Raw genomic sequence first — 18,893 nt, 5'->3', positions numbered from 1 at the left:
TATTTTATTTTTTTTAAACTGTGCTTAAAATGTGACTTACTTAGGTTTACTACTTTGTTTGTATTGGCAACATTTAGGAAACCATTATGGTATATGTGGATTATAAATATAGTAAACTAGTAAAGTAAACTAGTACCACGGGCAGCAGCCAAAGCAAAGACCAAGACCTCCCTCTCACCAGCCACCTCCTCCATCTTATCCAGGGGAAAACCAAGGCTTCAGAGGCCAACAGAGAGATATAATCTCTCCAGCATGTCTTGGGTCTGCCCTGGGGCATCCTCTCAGTGGGACATGCCTGGAACTAGCAAAAGCTTGTAACCATAGGTGAGGGTAGGAACGTAGATCAACCAGTAAAAATGTGTTACCATGGCAACTGAGGCTTTGTGTGGATTACCGTCTGTTGAATTCAAGGACTAGGCAGGATGCTTTTCACCTGCCTTGAATTGAGGAGTCCTTGAATGTTGCTCTGTTGCTGTGTTAAGATCATTCTTAGGGTTTGCTAGCTATTATCACCGCTTTGTCCCAAGTTTTGCCTCCCTAGCTCATTCAGAGCTTCAGGAATGAGGTTTTGCATGACTTACATAATGGGCATAGTCACCAGGGGATAGACAGAATTGAAAACTTGATACAGAAGAGATGTTATAGTCCAGGTGTGTTTAGAGGTTGAAGATCATTGTCAGCAACACTGTGTTCAGACTAAGGCAGTTTATTCCAGACCTAAAACAACCATGGGTCACCTCATGGCTGGGAGGCCTAATCAGATTCTAGCAATTAATTTCTAATGCCTTGAACCCTCTGTTGATGGTCATATAAATGTATTGATTCTTACTGATGTGTTCTCCAAGTTTACTGAGTCCATTGCCACTAAGGATAATTCCTATTGAAATAGGTACCTCTCCAAGGCCACATTTAGCTTTTGAAAAGCTTAGTTCAAGTTCTCATCATATTATGAGATGCTAAACACTAATACTTTACTGTTCAGACTCTTCAGAAAGCTTCTCTTGTGCTGTTAAAGATGTTGAGCATCCATTGTTAAATAACTGGATAACAAGTAGATATGAAGATTAGTATTAAAGCCAGTGTGATGTGATGATTTCAACAATTTAAACAGAAATGAAGTCACTATAAAATGGCTCCTGTGAGAGTTTAGGATGTTGGACTTTGCTTATACATCATAAAAGTATTGTTAATTAAAAATAAAACACACATATATTTTGTATTTTAAATATGTAACAGCAGTACATGTATTCTGTTACTCCCCAACACTGTATAAAACCTAAATCAAGCTGTCTTAGAAAGTTTAGAAGGCCAAATAGCACTGCTTAGACCAGGCATTCACACAGCCCCAGATTCCTGTGATTATAAAGAGGAAAAACAGCCCCGCCTACCAGAGGTGGTTCCCAGACTCAGGTCTTACCTGTCACGTTAATGAGAATTACATTAACATGAATCCAATATGATTTTTAATTTCTGCTGCAGTATATCAGTTCTACACTAGAGGTCTCTTTGTAGTGAAAGAAATGATTGATAAACAAGGAAGCGACGGTATTAAAACTGAATGCAGCTTGGAGAAACACTTAAATCAGCTCTGCATTCAGTCTATCCTCTTAGATGGCTTTTGATTGATTCTGGTTTCTGATATTTTTTCAAGTTTAAAATAAACAGCGGCAGTAACTAGGCCTTTAAAATATTCATACAGCCAACTTTTTCTCATTAGAAGTTAAATTTAATAACAGCCATGTTATTGGCAGAAGCTGGATGTTTGTTTCTGGGTTTCATTCTGTGCCTCTCAGGTAAGAATAATTTGTTTCTCTTCATGATAACTGTAAGGAATATGTGTCAGGAATGTAGAAAAAAGACGCAGAGAGTTACAAGTTTATTTAAGAAATGAGAAAAGTCTCAGTTACTTGTTCTGCTGTTCTGAAATCTGAAGTATATCAAAGCACCAGATTGTGATCCTTCACAGTAACATGCTGTCATCACAGATTAGCACAGAAAAGAAAGTTAGCATAAATGTTCACCATGTTTTCTAATCACATGTTGTGTTAAAGGTGTTCAGGGAAAACCAAACAGCATCTGTGCCTTGAAAGGTTCATCAGTGAATCTGCCCTGCTCACATCAACATCCCACTGCAAGAAATAGCTGGTACACTGGATACTTGAGTATCTCCAAGATATTGTTCACTACAGATGAAACACATGTAAAGTACAGCATGTCAGCAGAGAGTAATTTCACTCTAACAATCAATAATCTGACAGAGAGTGATGGAAATTTTTACTGCTGCATTAAAACTGCTGACAGATCAACGTGCCAACAATGTGGAATTCATCTCCATGTTACAGGTACAGTGCTTTTTACAAATGCATCACAAATGAATGAGTTTATGGATGATCAGTGTATTCATGTTGGTCATGTGACCTCTCAGAGCTGCAGGTAAAGGTGATTCCTGCCACAGAGGGACAGACAGTAACACTGATGTGCAGCAGCAGCTGTCCTCTGACTGAAAAGCCTGCAGCCTACATCTGGTACAAGAACAGAGAGTTTCTCTATGAGGACTGGTCTCCCTGGTACCAAGAGCTGCTCAGCAGTGAGGAAGCGATCACATACTCCTGTGCTGTCAAAGGCTACGAGCATCTCAGAGCCCCTGAAGTCTCTGTGGGTGAGTCATGATGGACGCCTCCTCATCATGTTATGAGATGTTAAACACAAACACTTTACTCTTCAGACTCTAATGAATTTACTGAAAGTTGTTGGTTTTTCTCAGGTTCCATCACAGAGACCTGCTTCAGTGTGACCTATGCTAAAGGGAGAATGTGTTCTTCTCAGCAGACATCAGTGGACGAGTCCTGCTCCATCACATATCCCAGAGGTGAAGTTCTGGACAAACTGCACTTTGAAATTTCATTTTTATTTGTTAATTTATTTGACATGACAGAGATGAACTGGTGGAAAATGTGTTTATCATCTCCCAACAGAAATTCATGTCCAGAGGACTCCTGCTGAACACAGAGGTCACATCAGACTGACCTGTAACAGCAGCTGTTTTCTGACTGAGCCTCTGATTTCCTTTGTGTGGTATGAAAACAGAAAGCCTACAGTGCAGGAGGGAAAACAGATTCTAGTTTCCATCTCTCAGCCAGACAGTTTGTCTTGTGCTGTAAAAGGTCTTGAGGATGTGCGCTCTGCTGACGTCTGTGAGTAAACTTATTACTTATTGTCTGTAAACTTACAAAATAGAACAGTTATGGTATGGTACAGTTGATTGTTCTGTGTTGTTGTTAGAATATCTGACCACAATAACAGAAACACTGTAAATTTTAATGCTACAATAATAATGTGGTAAACACCATTTTTAAGATCTGATAATGTTTTATTTTGTTGGAACAGTCACAGGTGTTGTTCTTTTGCATTTTTATGCTGTTTTGACTCATTATTGTATGAGGTGTGAGTCTCTGTTATAGCTATTGGCAATTGTCAGTGCTTATTTTGCAATAATTTTATATATTTTGTAATGATTTTGTAATAATTCACTGAGGGGTTTTTTTCTGAAAACAGTTTTTTTGAATCAATAATTTACTGTATATCTTATAGGTTCTGATAAAATATTTGCATAGCAATTGATTAAAAATTTATGATCAAGGGAAATCATTTACATATGTGATACAAGAGCATACATAAACAGAAATAATTATTATTTCTGTTTATGTATGTTATATTTCTGTTTCATCCATATTTCAGGTTTCAGTGATTCCTGCTGGAGTTTGAATTATGTCCACAGCAGAATCTGTGCTCTGGAAGGATCTTCAGTGAACATCTCCAGTAAATACTCACATCCTGACTACGAGCAGATACAGTCTAAATGTTGGTATAAATTTAAGGGAAATGCTGAGGAGGAAGCTGAACAGCTGACTGAGGATGCAGATCATGTGGAGTATGATGACAGCATGAAGAACCAACACATCCTCAGATTAAAGAAGTTGAAGAGAGATGACTCAGGAGAATACAGGTTCACCATCACAACAGAAGCTGAAGAAGTGATAGAGTCTGATTTTCTTGGAGTTACTCTGATTGTCACAGGTAATTATGGTTTGTCATTATATATGTAAAAACAGCTGTCAACACAATATCCTCTGCAATGCTTTCAACTGAATTGACAAGAAAAAGATGCAGGAATTTTCCTCAGGTGATGATGATGTTTTATTTAGTCAAAAAGCTACAAAGAGTTTTTAATGCTTCTTGCACTCTTCAGAAGTTAGTGAAAATCCAAAGCACCAAATCCTGTTGTCTCTTTAATGAGAAACCGTTACAGTTACTGACCAGTCTGAGTGTTTTTCAGAGCTGAGAGTGAAGATGAGTCCTTCTGCAGTGGTGACAGAGGGTCAGAGAGTCACACTGACCTGCAGCACCAGCTGTCCTCTGACTGACAACACAAACTACATTTGGTACTTGAACAGTCGACCTCTGACCCCGAGAGAGAACCAAACCAAACATCTGATCCTAGACCCAGTCAGCAGGGAGGATGCAGGAAGCTACTCCTGTGCTGTGAAAACCCACAAAGATATCAGCTCTGCTCCAAAGACTCTCACTGTCCAAAGTACTACAGGAACACGGATACGAGCAGCTGCAGGAGTTTCTGCAGCTCTGCTGGGTTTAATACTTCTCCCTATCACTGTCTTCTTGTGTATTAGGTGAACATTATTGTGTTATCTCTAAGACCAGTCATGTTTAAACTTTATTTGTTTTTGTACAACAGGACTTCCAATCCATAAACTTTACAGAATTTCAGAGACATTGCAGCAATATGAATGTATGTGTGTGTGTCAGGTTGTGTCTTAGACTCCACCTTTCTCAGAACATCTCATGCTGCTCCAGGTGTGGGGGCCTATTTCACCCTACCATGCTCCCTGCTGGTGGCTGGTGCCCCACCCGCCAGCTGCTGCTTGGTGTGGCCTGGTCCCCCTGGCTGTGTCCAGGGCCTGCTGGGGTGGGGGCCCAAGGGTCTTCTCTTTAACATGAATTTATGATCACTGTCTCGTCTCATCAGATGACCCTTGATCTCATTTATGAAAACATCTCAGCTCAGTCAGCAGGGCAGGATGATCATCACTACAGCAGACTGCACTTCAGTGAAAACCACACAGCTGACCTCTACTCCACCATCGAGCCACTGTGTGCTCAATAAAGAAACGTTTGTTAATATGGTGATTTTTTTCTCCAATGATAAACGTTTACCATCACAGCAAAGACACTGCAGCTTCTTGATCCATCAGTGGATTACGCTCACTTTATTGGAATATAAATTACAGGAGAAATAAGTTGAAATTGAAATCCAATTGAGATTGAAAAGCTCTAATCTTAAGCACTTTACTTTGTGTGCTTCTGATGCCATTAATGAAAACATCAAAGTCATTGTGTCTGCAGGTTTCTCTTCTGTTAGGTTTTTGTCTGTACCACAAAATAACCACTAACAGTGTCACATGTCTCTGCTCTCACTGTCAGCACTGTCAGGTTTTAGATGAACATATAATAATATGTAGCCATGTCACATGTTTAACTGAGCTGCTTTGAATGTAGTTTGTCTGGAGAAAGACTCAGAAAAATCAAATCTCTTTTCAGCCTTTCAGGTAGGAGTAATGAAAATGATGTTTCTGGAATGTAGAAATTATGCATAATTTTACTCATTAATTTATTTAAGTTTATAATTTGATTTGATCTGTATGACCTCTGAATTGTATTAAAGTACCAGATTTGTATCCTTAACACTAACGTGCTTTCTTCACACATGAAGTCCATCATTCTACAGTGAGAAAGATTATCGACAAGTGAAAAACATTCAAAACTGGCTTCTGACTATAACATGCTGCTGTGCAGTGCAACTAAGATGTCCTAACCTACCAACAACTGTACCAACCTGATTCAAGCTTATTTCAAATACAATGATCAAACAAAATGAAGTATATACATAATATGTGTAACGGGGTTCAGTAACCTTCCAGTGACTGAGGTGGCCATGGCCCTCACAAATTACTGTAAGTTATTACAGTAATTTGCCTTTACCCAGGGGATGCCATACCCTGCATTTACGGACTTCCTAAAATCCACAAGGAAGCTGTCCCACTCAGACCCATAGTCAGTAGCATAAACTCAGCCACTTATAACATTGCTAAACACCTTGCTACCATCCTTGCTCCTCTCGTGGGGAACACCCCACACCACATCAAGAACTCCACCGACTTCATCGACAAGGTCCAGAAACTTACCCTGGATCCAGATGAAACCATGGTGTCCTTTGATGTAGTCTCTCTCTTCACTTGCATACCCACCACGGAGGCCGTGGAGACTGTCAGAAAACGACTACAAGAAGACAGCTCCTTGGAGGACAGGACCAACTTCACACCCGATCAGATCTGCACACTGTTAGACCTCTGCCTCACCACTACATATTTCAAGTACAACGAAGGCTTTTACAGACAAAAACATGGCTGTGCCATGGGCTCCCCCGTGTCACCTATTGTAGCCAACCTTTACATGGAGGAAGTGGAAAGGAAGGCTCTTGGCTCTTTCAAAGGAAGAGTACCCAGCCACTGGTACAGATATGTGGACGACACCTGGGTCAAAATCAAGACACAAGAAGTGGAATCCTTCACTGCGCACATTAACACTGTGGATAAAAACATCAAGTTCACCAGGGAAGACACAAAGGACAACTGTTTGCCTTTCCTGGACTGCGCTGTGCACATTGAAGAGAACGGCAAACTTAACATCGAAGTTTACCGGAAGCCCACACACACAGACCAGTACCTCCTGTTTGACTCCCATCACCCTCTGGAACACAAACTTGGAGTAATCAGGACCCTACACCACCGGGCAGAACATGTTCCCTCTAAGCCTGAAGGGAAAAAGAAGGAACACACACATGTAAAGGAAGCACTCAAAACGTGCGGCTATCCTAAATGGGCGTTCTTAAAGTCAGCAAAGAGGCACAGAAAAGAAGACCAGACACCAGCGAGGGAGGATAAGAAGGACAGACGCAACAACATTGTCATCCCCTATGTAGCCGGTGTATCAGAAAAACTCAGGAGAGTTTTCTCCAAGCATGACATCCCGGTGAATTTCAGACCCAGCAACACGCTCAGACAGAAACTGGTTCACCCGAAAGACAAAACGCCAAAACACAGACTTAACAATGTGGTGTATGCTGTACAGTGCAGCGAGGAATGCTCAGACCTCTACATTGGAGAGACCAAACAGCCACTTCACAAGCGCATGGCACAACACAGAAGAGCCACCTCCACAGGACAAGACTCAGCAGTCCATCTGCATCTTAAGGATAAAGGACACTCTTTCGAGGATGCCAGTGTTCACATTTTGGACAGAGAGGACAGATGAAGTGAAATAAGCCATTTATGTCCACTGTGAGCGAACATCTTTGAACAGAGGCGGTGGTTTATGACACCAACTCTCTGCCATCTATAATCCAGTTTTGAGATCCCTTCCCAGACACCTTAACGCCCACTCACATCCTGGGCCATCTGATCTCAGGAATTCACATGATAAGGTGGGGCCAGGTTTCACAATGAACACACCCGAAACTCTGGCTGATTGGGACCCACACCCAGTTTCACACCTTGGCTCAGGCGATTAGAGGATCATCAGGGGGTCCTTTTGTCCCTCTGTGGGGGAAAACTCCCACTAGGTTTATATCTGGGACTCTCCACCATTTGACCTTAGAACTGAAGAAGCTTCTCGGATGAGAGGTGAAACGTCTTCAAGCAACTTAAAGAAGTCCAGACGCTTTTCTTTGCAAGCTCCTTTGACTACGATGACCTGGATGACTGAGAACCTTCACGGACTTATTACTGTAAGTTATTATTAATTATTAAGTTAAGGCCATCTGTGTGACAGCTAAATCCTAGACTAAAATGAGTGATACAAAGGACAGTGAACCCAAGCTCAGCAGCAAATCTTCAACAGAATGGCTTAAAAAGAAAAGAATCAAAGTGTTGCAATGGTCCAGTCCAGTCTTTCCAGACCTTAGCCTGATAGAAATACTGTGTTGAGTCATTAAGAGGGATGTGCAAACCTCCATGAAATGAAGCAATGCTGTAAAGAAGGGTTGGCCAAAATTCTTCTGAAATGATGCAGTTTCTTATAGGAACTGAAAGTAAGATATTTAAAGACTTAGCAGCTCTTGAACTTGAGACACTCTGTCTCTGTCAGGCTCTCTCACACCAAATAAGAGGAAGCCCCAAAACCTAATCAAAGGAGCTTGCAAAGAAAAGCGTCTGGACCTCTTTAAGTTGCTTGAAGACGTTTCACCTCTCATCCGAGAAGCTTCTTCAGTTCTAAGGTCAAATGGTGGAGAGTCCCAGATATAAATCTAGTGGGAGTGACCCCCCACAGAGGGACAAAAGGACCCCCTGATGATCCTCTAATCGCCTGAGCCAAGGTGGGAAACTGGGCGTGGGTCCCAATCAGCCAGAGTTTCGGGTGTGTTCATTGTGAAACCTAATCAGATTTAGCTTCATATAAAGGCAAGCAAACCAGTAAATTGTCTGAAATCAGGCCTACTAAAATCCAGGAACTTTTCATTGAACACAAACCATATTTGAACTTGTTCTAATAAATGTGCTATTTTAGGTATTATGACTTTGTACATTATTGTGGATGGAACAAAAGGTAAAAATCTTGATCCCAGACTCAGAGGACTCAGAACTGGTTCATCATCACCATCATCTCAGCTGCACCTAATATATTCTTGATGGTCTGGTTGTATTAAAGGTTCTTTTTATTGCGCAGCTTAAGGGAAAATTTCAGTGACTTGGATGCCTTTTGAAACTGCTGGAGTGAGAATGAGGAACGAGACAAAAAGAAAAGAGAAGGAATGCAACAGCCAAATGACGCTGTCACAGTCAGTATACATTTACTCTGTACTCACAAATCACAGAAGAATAAGCTGTATAACATCTTTATTAGTTTTTTTTTTTTTTTTTGAGGCGAAAACTCACACCTTGACCAGTCACCAGTAAATGATTTAAACTCATGTTTTTGGTAGATGCACCTACGACATGAATGCCAAAATCCTATGTTGCTTCATTCTTGAGTTATCACATTCACAAACTTTGTGTCCATGCTGCCCATTTGGGGCTAAAAGCTTCTGTTAAATTTATGCATGAATATCTCAACTGGTTTTAGCAACAGTTATTTAAGCCACACTGCCATCTACTGACAAAACTGAATATTACTGCCATATCACTTTAGAGCAGGGTTGGGGAACTCCAGGCCTCAAGGGCCTGTGTCCTGCAGGTTTTAGATATCATCCTGGGTCAATACACCTGAACCAAATGATTAGTTCATTACTGGGCCTCTGGAGAACTACAAGACATGTTGAAGAGATAATTTAACCATTTAAATCAGCTGTGTTGAAAACCTGTGGGACACTGGCCCTTGAGGACTGAAATTCCCCCACCACTGCTTTAGAGGAAGAAGTCTTAAAGATATGACAGGAAAAAACACAGTGGGTCATACAGTGAAACGCTTCAATCAATATCATTTTGTAGAAAGGACCCAACACGACTCAGATATGGCTGCTTGTGCACTTTTTTCTTTATCTTATGTCACACTTTGCAGTGTTTCCTCCATCCAGAAGGAGACTGAAGAGCCTCCAGGCCAGAACCAGCAGACTGAGAGATAGCTTCATCCATCAGGCTGTGCTGAATTCTCTCCCTGCTCTGTCCCTCTCGACTCTCTCACACACCAACTCCAGACCTGCATTCCTGCCGCTTCCCGCTGAACCCCCCCACCCCCGAGACATGCAAAACTCTGAACCTCCACCAGCGCCTTTTCACTGACTGCCCCAACCCCACTTGCACATGAGCTCTTGCCCACAAGCATTCTGATTGTGTTGGACACTGTTATTTATGTAAGCTTGTATTGTATTGTATTGTGTTGTACTTAAGACTTTTATTTTATTTTTTAATCTTTATACTGTTTTAGTGTACAGGAGGGTCATGGGAGCATTGCAATTTCAAATTCCTGTGTATGACCTGTAGATTGGGTTTTTGTCATAAAAGCTGACTTTGACTTTGACATGTGACAGATGTGGAAGAATCTGGAGAAGCTGTGGAGGATGTTATGCTGTCTGTAACATCGGGGAGTTATATCCAAGGAGGGATGCACAGACCTTACAGGCTAGGTAACAGCACCCTGACTGCCATTAGGTATCGGGATGAAATCTTTGGACCCACTGTCAGACCCTACACTGGTGCAGTGGGTCCTGGTTTCCTCTTGGTGCACGACGATGCCTAACCTCATGTGGTGAGAGTATGCAGGCAGTTATTAGAGGATGAAATAATTAATAGCATTGACTGGCCCGAACACTCGCCTGACCCCCAGGATAGCATTTGTCGTGACTTCAGGAGGATGTGCTGATGTTGTCAGGCATGCATAAAAGCATGTGGGGGCAGTACAAACTACTAAGTATCAGTTACAAAAACAAAATTTTGGCAAAAAAGCCTGCTGTATCATATTTCCACTTTGATTTTTAGGGTGTGTTTGAATTCTGCCCTCTGTTGCTTGGTCATTCTCATTTCCATCACACATGGCCCAGAGTAGTGGCGTCCTTTAATTCCTTACACAGTACCCAGTCCACATCAGTGTAGAAATGACATTTTCTTTTCCACACTAAAAATTTGGGGGGGGGGGGGTTTGCTGAAAAAAATAAAGTCAGGCACTTGTTTAAAAGGAAATAAAAACTATAATATTACTAAGTAAGGTGATGAAAAACATACAGAGAAAACCTGCTGCATTATGCAATTCTTTTTAAAACCCATGATGATGGAGGAAGTGATTAACTGGTGTTAAACCTTCATACAGTTTATTTTTAGATGTAGTGATGTTCATAACTGTCAGTTCTGTTTTCAGCCTTTCCTGTGAGAACGTTCAGCTGTAAAGATCTTTTAAAGATTCATACAATCAACTTTCTGACTAAAGCTGAAATCTACAGCAGCCATGATCGTGGCAGAAGCTGGATTTTTGTTTTTGGGTTTCATTCTGTGTCTCTCAGGTAGGTATGATTCTTTCTCCTCCTTCCTCCTTACAGGTCTTAGCGTTTTAGCTTTGATGAGCTCTTGAAGAGTCTGGAAGTGCAAGATTATTTTCTTTTATGGTACAATAATATCGGTGGCGGCAGTGTCTGGCAGCCTCGCCTCTGTCAGTGCACCCCAGGGTGGCTGTGGCTACAATGTAGCTTGCCATCACCAGTGTGTGAATGTGTGGATGACTGGTTGTGTAAAGTGCTTTGGGGTCCTTAGGGACAAGTAAAGCACTTTGTTGAACACATAACCTTATCTTGAGCAGTTATGCATGCGTGTGTAGGGCTTGCTGAGCCTTGGTCTCTGGGGACATGGTCATGAAGTGAGGGGTTTGGGGGCTTGAGGCTGAATGTTGTGGCGTGGTCATTGACCAACTGTCTTGATCAGGGATTGCTCAATCAGGGTGGTCTCTGCCAAGTCCTGGGCAGTTCTTGGGCGCCTGGAGCGCAAAGGCAGCCTATGATGGGGACAGTTGCCTGTTGGCTATGGTCCTCTGAACTTGCACCCCCCCCCCCCCCCCCCCTCTTTTTTTTTGGCCCAATTAGGGCCTCCCTTCTTCTCCTGCTGGGATGTGTGTGCAGATATTGCCAAGAAGTGTGGCCTCAACATACCAGTACCGGGCCGCGAGAGTTGAGGCTGGGGTGTGAAATTTATGGTTTTCAGGGTTTTTATTGTTAACTTGGCTTAGCTGGGTCTTTTCCCGCGTTGTAGTTGTGTGTCTTATTTTGAAAGAAATATTTCCAAGTTACCATAGCGACCAGAGAGCATTAAGAGGCAGAGAGGAGGATATAAAATCCTGGCTGACATTAAACCAGTCCGTGGCGCAAAAAAGGGGTGGGACCGCGGCTCTTCAGGGCTGCGGATGGCCCCGTTCTCCCGGTTCCATCTCTGTTTTTCCTCTGCCTCATGAGGGCGTAATTGTGGCATCCCACCCTCATTTTCAAGTACATTTCGCGAAAAAGACACACACTCACACCCTGTAAGAATATTGTTAATTTATGTACCTGTACATTTTTGATTTTTTTGTGTTGAAGGTGTTCTCTGTTTCTTTTTTACACGTGCATTTCTATTTGTACTCTATCCTTTTATTACATCTTCCTGTGTAATAAAAAATAAATAATATAAAATAATAAAAATAAAATGTGACGGAATAGCTGCTTAAAGATTGCTGATACAAAGGATTGCAGAGACATGCTCATAAGAAGATAAGTATTCATTGATGTTGTGATAGACAAAAAGCTGCAGCTAACCACATTGTTGTTTCCCCAACAACACTTTAATTGTGTTTTGCATGTTTTTGCAGTTTTTTGTTTCTTTTTTTCTAAGCCATCTTTTGTGGGGTTTTTAGAACACACAGACTGTGTGAATGTGAAAGCTGTTTGTGATTCCAATTATTTCTGATTGGGGTTGTAGGGTTCACAGCAGAGTAAGGTCTTCATCATCACAGCTGTTCATGTTAATCGCTGATCTTCAGCCTGGAGATTCTGTTTCACCGCAGAGGTGTTACCATTATAAACCAGACACAGACAACAGTTTTCACCACTGCAGCTTCCTGCTCTTGCAAAAACAACCTCAAAGAACACGTCATTTGTAATACGATGAACAAAACAGACTAAAATGAGAGAAAGAAGTTCTGTTTTGCTGTTCGATGTGTTAGACAGCTAAATATGAAACTGTTCAGTTAGCTGATGCACTTAGATTGTCTTTTTAACATATGAGCTGTTGTATTTATTTTCTCAACTGTCCATGTAGAAGCTACAACAATAACGCTGTGAACAAATGACGAGTGTCTTATACTGTGTTCATTTTGTGCTTTGCCTATAGGATATGAGTAATTATTGAGTATTGAATTATGATGAGTAAGCGCGATTGTGGCTCAAGAGTTGGCAGTTCGTCTTCTAATGTCTCGGTCATTGTGTCCTTGGACAAGACACTTCACCTACCGCCTACTGGTAATGGCCAGAGGGGCTGATGGTGTGATATGGCAGCCTCGCTTCTGTCAGTCTGCCCCAGGACAGCTGTGGCTATAACTGTAGCTTGCCTCCACCAGTGTGTGAATGTGAGAGTGAATGAATAGTGGAACTATAAAGTGCTTTGAGGGTCTCAAAAGTGCTATATAAATGCAATCCATTATTATTTAGGAGTCATTAAACATGAATAAAAAGAATTTAGAAAGTAGATACTGCATGGCTGTCTATAACTTAAAATACTTTCTCAAGTTATTTCTTACAGTACAGTACAAACATTATTTAACAATTAATGATAGAAAAACAGAGAGTAACAAAAATAATGTATCTGCTCACTAATGAAAGTTTCTGTTAAAGGTGTTAATGGAGGAGAAACCAGGATCTGTGCTCTCAAAGGTTCATCAGTGGATCTGCACTGCTCACATCAACATCTGACTTCAAGCAGCAAATGGTTCACTGCACACTTAAATGGATCAATGAGTGAGCTCTCTGTGGATGGACAACGTGTAACGTACAACATGTCTGAAGAGACAAAAACAACTTTAACCATCAATGATCTAAGAGAGAGTGATGCAAACACTTACTGCTGTATGAAGACTACAGACAGTCCAGGAAACTGTTCACTCAGTAATATTACTCTTCAAGTTGTTGCAGGTACAGTGACTTTTACTCATGAATTACTTTCCAAATGACATCATTGTATAAGTTGTTCTCCATCATCCTCTCAGAGCTGCAGGTAAAGGTGATTCCTGCCACAGAGGGACAGACAGTAACACTGATGTGCAGCAGCAGCTGTCCTCTGACTGAAAAGCCTGCAGCCTACATCTGGTACAAGAACAGAGAGTTTCTCTATGAGGACTGGTCTCCCTGGTACCAAGAGCTGCTCAGCAGTGAGGAAGCAGTCACATACTCCTGTGCTGTCAAAGGCTACGAGCATCTCAGAGCCCCTGAAGTCTCTGTGGGTGAGTCATGATGTTTATTGTTCTACAAAACAAACAGAATGAGTCACACAGTGAATCATTTGAATCAGTATTATGTCTTTGTTTCAGATTCCATCACAGAAACCTGCTTCAGTGTGACCTATGCTAAAGGGACAATCACATATCCCAGAGGTAAAGTTTAAACAAATTATCAAATATCTTCCATCAAACCTCTAATATATATTTGTTCAATGTCATTTTCATTATAAAAAATTAAGCTAAATATGACCTTTGTTAATTTTTTAACAAAGGTCATATTTAGCTTAATTGACATAATAATTTTTTTTCTTAGCATCCTAAAAACAAAATTTGAATTATAAACATTATGCTACGGTTACTGATGAAAACTGTATTTATTATCTTTCAGAATTTCGTGTTCAAAGAACGAATTACCCATCAGATAGTGTCACACTGACCTGTAACACCACCTGTAAGCTGTTTGACCCTCAAACTGCCTACATGAGCTGCAAAAACACAAGCGGAAACTACAAGAATCAACAATGTTTAACTCACAGCAATTCAACATACAAGTTCTCTTGTGCTGTAAAAAACCACAAGTACCTTCACTCCGCAGAAGTCTGTGAGTAATAAAGAAGTCTTTTTTTTTCTAGTTAACTATAAATACAAATGTCAGCATACAGGCCATTTAAATAACTCTAAATCTTCCATCTATATTTCAGGTGTTCAGGGTAAAAACTGCCGAATTAGGAATTATGTCAGCAGGAGAATCTGTGCTCTGGAAGGATCTTCAGTCAACATCACAAGTGAATACTCGCATCCTGACAACATGAAGCCAGAGTTTAAGTGTTGGAGTAAAAAATGGAGAAAAGATAAAGTGGAAGTTGAAGAGCTGCTTCAGGCTGCAGGTCGTGTGGAGTATCAGGACAACATGAAGAACCAACACATCCTGACCATCAACAACCTGAAGAAGAATGACTCAGGAGGATACACATTCAGATTCAACAAAGATCATGAAAGATGGACTCAGTCTGATCTGCCTGGAGTCTTTTTGGTTGTTACAGGTAAATCTTAGGTAAATTCATTGTATCTGTCAGTGCCATTTATAGGTTGTTAATCTGTAGGCCCACAAAACCCCTTTACAAGAAATTGATTTCGGCTTGCTGATGAAAAAAGAAAAGTGTATCGATACATTCATGTGTTTGATTTGCAGCTGTGGCTGTTTAAGGATCAGTTCATTTTAACTACCTTACATGTATACTGTTGATTAGATTAATCTACAGTAATAAAACTCTATCTGTAAGATCACCATTTCAAATGTTGTCATTCTGTCAGATCAATGTATCTCTGAATAGTCGACTTTAAAAGGACTCAGACAACCTGCCTGTTTCTGACTGTAAAAATAACTGTTACATGTAATGTAGAAGGGTTTTAGGCTTCACATCCTTCAAGTTTTTTTCCTTCTGTAAAAAATGCATGAAGGTATATTTTGTATTTTTATAGTTGTGCTTGTGTAAGATTTACACAGTTCTTAACAACTCTACATGTACACTGTTGGCTAGATCAGCCTTCAGTGCCTTCAGTGAAATAAATCATAGGTATGAATCATATGAAAATATAGGTATTTTATTTTATTAGGAAAATGATTCCAAATCATAGTAAAAAAAAATGGAGAAAACACTAATTTACAAAATGGAAAAAATGTTGTGGAGTAATAATTACAATACTTTTGTGTAAGAGGATTTAGATTGAAGTTACACAAATCTGAAGTTACAAATACCTTGAATTTGCACACTTCTTTGGTAAATACCTTTCACCGCTGAACAGGACTAAAGGATCATTTTGTAGTAAAGTCATGAAACCATCTTTCATGTCTAAGCCGCACAGGAAATTTTTTGTTTTTGACCAATGTTCCTCTTCCAGAGCTGAGAGTGAAGATGAGTCCTTCTGCAGTGGTGACAGAGGGTCAGAGAGTCACACTGACCTGCAGTACCAGCTGTCCTCTGACTGACAACACAAACTACATTTGGTACTTGAACAGTCAACCTCTGACCCCGGGAGAGAACCAGAACAAACATCTGATCCTAGACCCAGTCAGCAGGGAGGATGCAGGAAACTACTCCTGTGCTGTGAAAACCCACAAAGATATCAGCTCTGCTCCAAAGACTCTCACTGTCCAAAGTATCACAGGAACATGGACACCAGCAGCTGCAGGAGTTTCTGCAGCTCTGCTGGTTTTAATACTTCTCACTGTCTGCTGGTGTGTTAGGTAAGTGTTGGTTCACAGCAGTACCTTTAATCTCTGCTCTGAAGTCACTTATTTTCAGTTTATTCACTTCAACCAGGAAAAAGAGAACTTCTGCTCAGTCTCCAACAACAACAAGTTCTGACCACATTGAACAGGTAAAGATTAGGGTTGTAGATTGTCTAATCTTTCCAGTGGCCATTTCATTTTTGCCATCATATAGTAGAAGGAGTCAAGTTTAAAGTGCAATATAATGTAATGCTGTTTTTCTCCATCAGGTCAGCCCTGGTCCTGTGTATGAAAACATCTCAACACAACTGAAGCAGGAGGATGAAGTCCACTACAGCAGAGTGCACTTCACAAACAAACACGTGGTACCTCTTTATTCCACCTGACAGTCAGTTCAGCCCTGAAAACAGGAGCATTTCCATGATGCTGTTGTCAGTGCCTGTAACCCAGTGTTTTCTAGTTTGTGGACATTATGCTTTTTATTTTTGAAATATTCATGGTTATTTTTACATCTTCTATTAAGTTTGTTTCAGTCAGTCTTCAGTTCTTTGTGATTTAATGAGTTGTATTTTTTGTACTTCCTGTTTTATTTTATTAGTCTTTCATCCTGTGTTCATGTGTTCAGTTTTGCTGCCCCTGTGTTGTTATGCTGGATTTGTTCCCCTTGTGTTGCCACCTGCTGTCCATTCTCTCGTTATTGTGTGTGTGTATTTAAGTCCTGAATCTCGTTCGTGTGTGGTCCACGTTCCGTTGTTTATGCTAAGTATGTTTATGTTAAGTTGTGAGTTCCTAGTTGAAAGAGTCTTAGTTTCTAGTTTAGCTTTTGTTTGTTTCTTTTAGTGTTTTTTATACTTCATTTTAAGTTCTGCATCTCAGCAAATAAAGCTTCCTCCACAACTTAAATCCCTTGTCTTGGATTGTGTTTGGGACAGTTGCTGTACTTAAGTCCAATTTTCAGGTATCTCTGCATTTCTTGAGTATTTTTCTGACAACTTTTTACTTTTACTCCCTTCTGTTAGGTCTGCACTCTCAGGCCTCGCTAACTCAGAGACTTATCACCATGAACAAAGCAAGACAATCAGAGCTCAATTGGTTTTACTTGTGCAAGGGAAGCCCAGTCAGATTCTCAGAGTTGCAAGTTCTGCAGCCGACCTCAGTCAGCTCCAAAGCCCCAGCTTCCCTTCGCAGCTTTTATTGAATGAAAACAGTTACACAACCCCCCACTGTAAACCCCATATGGTGTGTCGTAGAAGCTAAGGCTATGTGTGTATATGCACGTGCGAGTATGTGAGTGAATGTGTGTGAATGTGGGTGTGTGTGTGTGTGTGTGTGTGTGTGTGTGTGTGTGTGTGTGTGTGTGTGTGTGTGTGTGTGTGTGTGTGTGTGTGTGTGTCTGTATACGTGACTTCCTGGTTACAACCGTTTTAACAACATCTCTGTTCATAGAAGGGTCATCTCCCCTCACACCCCGTATAGGGCTTAACCCCTTTAATGGTCCACCATATACAAGTACAGGTAGGGATGGGTATCGTTTAGGTTTTATCCGATACCAGCACCAAACCGGTACTTTTGAAATGGTGCCGGTGCTTAAACGGTGCTCGAACCGGTGCTTAAAGAATGGAGAACACAAAATTGGTCCAAAACCTCTCATGTTTAGCTGTTTTTTGTAAAAAGATAACAATTTTAGCCTTTTCTGAAGCTATAGGGGATTTATGGTATCACTCTTGGCTGGAAGCAGTGCTTAATCAATGGAAAAAACAAACTTTGTCCAAAAACCTCTCATGTTTAACTGTTTTCCACATTTTCTTTGGTCATTTTAACCTTTTTGGCCAGGGTGAGGGGAGTATCTGCCATCAAACAAGAAGAGAGCCGCATGTAACTACGATGGAGTTTGCTAGTTCACCTTACATGCATTAATTTAATAACGTGGTTACACACGAACAACATTAAGCTACTGACCCAGAGAAGAACGGCTGCTGCTGCCATCATCATCCGTCATCATTTCTGCTACACTGGCAGGGCTAGGGGCCAGGACTCTCCTCTTTGGGTTTTTGGGGGATGTTGCTAACTCCGGGTCCGATAACAGGCAACCCACCCGCAATAGATGTGCACGGTGTGAGGTCTCGCAGCAAGCTATCAAATACGGTGCATTTCTTGGCTTTTAACTAAATGCTATAGGTCGCCAGGTGTTTCATCACATTCGAGGAGTTACCTCCTTTGCACAGTATCACCTTAAAGCACTTGTTGCAGGCTGCTGAGTTTGCATCTTTTGCTGTGAAGTACAGCCAGACTTTGACCGCTTCGCCTTGGGCATTTTCAATCTGTAGCTCTGCTCTAAAAGAACTGGGCCCACCTACTATCCTCGGAAAGGTAAAATGATTGGCTAGAATCCAAAATGTATGACATCTCAGGAAAAAAAACCCACCGAAATAAAGCACCAAAATGTGCGCTGCTTTTCGGTCTGGTTACTACCGTTTATGTCAGAACATGGCACCGGATACCGGTACCCATCCCTAAGTACAGGTGAGCCCATAAAGGGCAGGAAGGGAAAATTTCTAACTAAATAAGGAAACCAGAATCTTTACATGGAATGTGCCTGCAGTTAAACACTATAGCTATAGCCTCCCCCACCATCCTACAT

At 41.1% G+C, this 18,893-nt stretch overlaps 2 protein-coding genes across 2 annotated transcripts; both read left to right on the top strand.

The window, feature by feature from the left end:
- Nucleotides 1–1,738: 1,738 nt before the first annotated feature.
- LOC146667639 (uncharacterized) lies at nucleotides 1,739–5,137 on the top strand. The gene is made up of 7 exons (XM_085408498.1): nucleotides 1,739–1,793; nucleotides 2,052–2,342; nucleotides 2,426–2,659; nucleotides 2,765–2,869; nucleotides 2,976–3,194; nucleotides 3,739–4,077; nucleotides 4,337–5,137. The coding sequence occupies exons 1-7, from the start codon at nucleotides 1,739–1,741 to the stop codon at nucleotides 4,690–4,692; spliced, it is 1,599 nt and encodes a 532-aa protein (XP_085264624.1). The 3' UTR covers nucleotides 4,693–5,137.
- Nucleotides 5,138–13,340: 8,203 nt separating this feature from the next.
- LOC146667638 (B-cell receptor CD22-like) lies at nucleotides 13,341–17,142 on the top strand. The gene is made up of 8 exons (XM_085408497.1): nucleotides 13,341–13,714; nucleotides 13,789–14,022; nucleotides 14,110–14,172; nucleotides 14,408–14,620; nucleotides 14,721–15,062; nucleotides 15,922–16,267; nucleotides 16,344–16,401; nucleotides 16,522–17,142. Exons 1-8 carry the CDS (start codon nucleotides 13,399–13,401, stop codon nucleotides 16,636–16,638), a joined length of 1,689 nt encoding a protein of 562 aa, XP_085264623.1. The 5' UTR covers nucleotides 13,341–13,398; the 3' UTR covers nucleotides 16,639–17,142.
- Nucleotides 17,143–18,893: the final 1,751 nt, after the last annotated feature.

Source organism: Rhamphochromis longiceps, linkage group LG6 (assembly GCF_057381845.1).
Source record: "Rhamphochromis longiceps isolate RC_006_pf linkage group LG6, R_longiceps_female_GT1.1, whole genome shotgun sequence".
NCBI lineage: Eukaryota > Metazoa > Chordata > Actinopteri > Cichliformes > Cichlidae > Rhamphochromis > Rhamphochromis longiceps.
The sequence above is the reverse complement of the archived record's forward strand: the minus strand, read 5'-3'. Positions and strand labels throughout refer to the sequence as shown.

What these genes read in the sequence shown, in the direction of transcription:
- LOC146667639 (XM_085408498.1), top strand. Translation starts at nt 1,739, where the DNA reads ATGTTATTGGCAGAAGCTGGATGTTTGTTTCTGGGTTTCATTCTGTGC. An exon ending in CTCCATCACATATCCCAGAG is followed by an intron (nt 2,870 to 2,975) that starts GTGAAGTTCTGG and finishes ATCTCCCAACAG; the next exon opens with AAATTCATGTCCAGAGGACT. An exon ending in TGTGCGCTCTGCTGACGTCT is followed by an intron (nt 3,195 to 3,738) that starts GTGAGTAAACTT and finishes TCCATATTTCAG; the next exon opens with GTTTCAGTGATTCCTGCTGG.
- LOC146667638 (XM_085408497.1), top strand. Translation starts at nt 13,399, where the DNA reads ATGAAAGTTTCTGTTAAAGGTGTTAATGGAGGAGAAACCAGGATCTGT. An exon ending in CCTTCACTCCGCAGAAGTCT is followed by an intron (nt 14,621 to 14,720) that starts GTGAGTAATAAA and finishes TCTATATTTCAG; the next exon opens with GTGTTCAGGGTAAAAACTGC. An exon ending in ACTGTCTGCTGGTGTGTTAG is followed by an intron (nt 16,268 to 16,343) that starts GTAAGTGTTGGT and finishes CACTTCAACCAG; the next exon opens with GAAAAAGAGAACTTCTGCTC.